Raw genomic sequence first — 2,703 nt, 5'->3', positions numbered from 1 at the left:
TAAAATATGCACATACTTTATGTATTCCTAAAACAACATTTACTTCCATTTAATGAGTGACACTTTGGGTTCACAAGAACAATGACATTTTTATACTAATCATCTTTGCCAGGACCTTTACAAGATTCCAGGGAGGAAGAGAGGAGAGGGGGAACATTGCCCGCTTGTGGCAGGGGATCGAACTGGGGGTTCCATGGGGTAAAGAATCTGCACAAAGCTTTACAGTTTAAAAATAACTGATATTCATGGAGGATATGTTTTAAAGCCTCAATAAATTAAATACAATAGGTTTTAAAAAATATATATATATTAAATAAAACCCATGCCCTTTGGACTGATAATGAGGTTACCTCAGAATGCATTGTAAGAAGGGAAAACAAATGAGGCAACACTCAGCCTCCGGTTTGGTTTCAAAAACGGTGATTATTTATGGCTTTGGAGTTGGAGATTTTCGGTCCAGATACTTCATGGAATCCTGCACCCACTTCTTCTTGGGGTCGGCACAGATATCCTTGGCCAGTTTGGTCTTGAAGCTGTAGGAGACAGAGGACGCAATTGGAAGGATTGTTTTTGAAAATTCTGCCCATTTGACCCTAAATATTTAAGGACCATTTGCCACTAGACAAAGGGTTGCCATGGAGAGGAGGAAGGATGAAACTCCTGGGTTAGTTGCTGCTCTTGAAGGCCTAGTAAAACCATCTTTGCTCTTAACTTGAAGAAATTGATATGACCACAGCAAGCTCCCAGGCAGGGAGCTGGGAGTGAACATTCACTTTGAAAATTAATGAATTGGACCAGAGGTCAAACTATCAGAGTCTATGACTCCCAGCAACTGTGACACAGTTCTTGACTCTGTGCCCTAGACATTAACTTTTTGTCTAAGGGAGGGTGAGCTTTATTTACTTACATCACAGCTTTCTGGGGACATTTGCCACTGATGATCCTTCTGTAGCTCTCCAGTCGCTGAAGGGGTATCTTCTTATTGGTCAGGGTAAAGCAGCAGGTGGTTGCAACAGAAGCTGAATTTTGGGGAAAAAAATGCACAGAGAAAAAAACGAGCCACATGATGATACATATACATTTCCAAGCATGACTTTGTAAAGGAAGTTAGGAGAAAGGTAGAAATTGCAAGAGGTGGAGGGAAAATCCCTCTGCTCTGAAGTCCTATGCGTCTGGTGGATGCTGTCCTGTGTCTTCAGCATCCTCCCCTGTGCACTGAGGACTCATCATTACTGTTGAGGGGAAGGAAAAAGCTTGGTCAGTGTGACAAATGCTAGCTCTGTCATTATAAAGACCTACGTGGCCATGTGATGGTCATGGTAATTTTCACCAAATATTCTCCATCCTTAGTTTTGAGACACAAGGTAGACTCGCATTTCTTGACAACTTTTGTTTGTTGGAGGCATTAATTCGTTTTGATCAATAAGGGAGGAGACAAAGTGATGGGTGTCATTTTTGAGCCACAGTGCATTGCCTATGCAAGACTCCTGAGAGCTTCCTTTTTCTTTATCACAGTATCCATCAATGTTCCCTGTTGTGGGCAACTTCTCCAACAGTCTAGAATCCTGAGTATAAAATGCAGAAGCCTGAGCCCATACATTATAGATATTTAGTAGAAGTGAGAAGGTAACTTTGTTAATTTAGTTAATTCTGTTAAGTCATTGATAATTTAGAACTGTTTGTTACCATGCCATGCACTGGCTCAGGGGGACTGACACACTCAGTAAATTTGTCACCAGAGTATGGGAAAATGAGTTATGGAACAAATCTCCTAGATAACTTTCCCAAACAGTGTCAAAATAAGTCACCTCAAGAGATCCCCCTGGGACCTCGTTCTTCTCTTAGGCACTGGCTCTGAAAGCTGTCCTGGAGTTGAATTAACATATTGAGCTTCTAATCAACAGATTTTCCTTCTCCCCCACTGCCAAAAATGCCCACCATGTCCACAGTAAGAAAGAGCCATTCTTTAGAGTGCCCCGTTCTTAAACACTGTAAGGATAGCTGGATATGGATGCACTCAGCATCCCTCTTGAATGTGGGGAACAGCCTTGGGAGCCTGGGCTTCTAGTTCTGGCTCTTCCAGTGACTGGATGTGAGGATGAGCCATTTCTTGTCCACCCACAAAACCCATTTCCCTATTTTTCGGATGGAGAATTTCCAGTGAGTCTCTAAAGATTCTTGCTGACCTGGTAGCTCTAAAGATGGTTACCTTTCCTATCAGGAGTTGGGGGGCTTACCTGGCCCAGTGAGCCCCTGGGGGCTGAAGGCAGCTGCTACGAGCAGCAGCCACAGAAGTGTTGCGGAGACTTTCATGTTGGAGGCCGAAGGTGTGAGATTCGGCGTGAGAAGTGGTGGTTTCTGGGTTGGTCTCAGCCTCTCTGCTCCTCTGGCTCATCTGCCTGCCTTTTATAGGGAGCAGACCGTGAGGGAGCTTCCAGGGAAGTCTTTGCCTATGCAGGGTCATGATGAAGGAGTTTCTGGATTGCTGACCAAATTCCAGATCCTAGGAGGTCATGCAGAACAGAAGAGAGGCAAGCTAGTGGGAGGGACTTGGTGCATTTTTTAATCCATCTGGATCTTGCTGTTGGAAAGGAGGGGAATATGTGATTACGAAATGAAGTTACACATCTGTATTGAGTGAAGGGAGCAAGAAAACCAAGGGCCGGGGGGATAAGTTGAAATTAAACACCTGTAGTGGTGGAA

General features: G+C 43.8%; 1 protein-coding gene across 1 annotated transcript; it reads right to left on the bottom strand.

Annotated features, from left to right (window-relative positions):
* Positions 1 to 2,380, bottom strand: CCL11 (C-C motif chemokine ligand 11). Its single transcript, XM_005583422.5, has 3 exons — positions 2,238 to 2,380; positions 908 to 1,019; positions 1 to 533 (listed from the first exon to the last, which is right to left on the bottom strand). The coding sequence occupies exons 1-3, from the start codon at positions 2,311 to 2,313 to the stop codon at positions 428 to 430; spliced, it is 294 nt and encodes a 97-aa protein (XP_005583479.1). The 5' UTR covers positions 2,314 to 2,380; the 3' UTR covers positions 1 to 427.
* Positions 2,381 to 2,703: the final 323 nt, after the last annotated feature.

The sequence above is a fragment of the Macaca fascicularis genome, chromosome 16, assembly GCF_037993035.2.
Source record: "Macaca fascicularis isolate 582-1 chromosome 16, T2T-MFA8v1.1".
Lineage (NCBI taxonomy): Eukaryota > Metazoa > Chordata > Mammalia > Primates > Cercopithecidae > Macaca > Macaca fascicularis.
This window is presented reverse-complemented; position numbering and strand designations above follow the sequence as displayed.

What these genes read in the sequence shown, in the direction of transcription:
- CCL11 (XM_005583422.5), bottom strand. Translation starts at nt 2,313, where the DNA reads ATGAAAGTCTCCGCAACACTTCTGTGGCTGCTGCTCGTAGCAGCTGCC. An exon ending in CCAGGGGCTCACTGGGCCAG is followed by an intron (nt 1,020 to 2,237) that starts GTAAGCCCCCCA and finishes CCCAAAATTCAG; the next exon opens with CTTCTGTTGCAACCACCTGC. An exon ending in TGTCCCCAGAAAGCTGTGAT is followed by an intron (nt 534 to 907) that starts GTAAGTAAATAA and finishes TGTCTCCTACAG; the next exon opens with CTTCAAGACCAAACTGGCCA.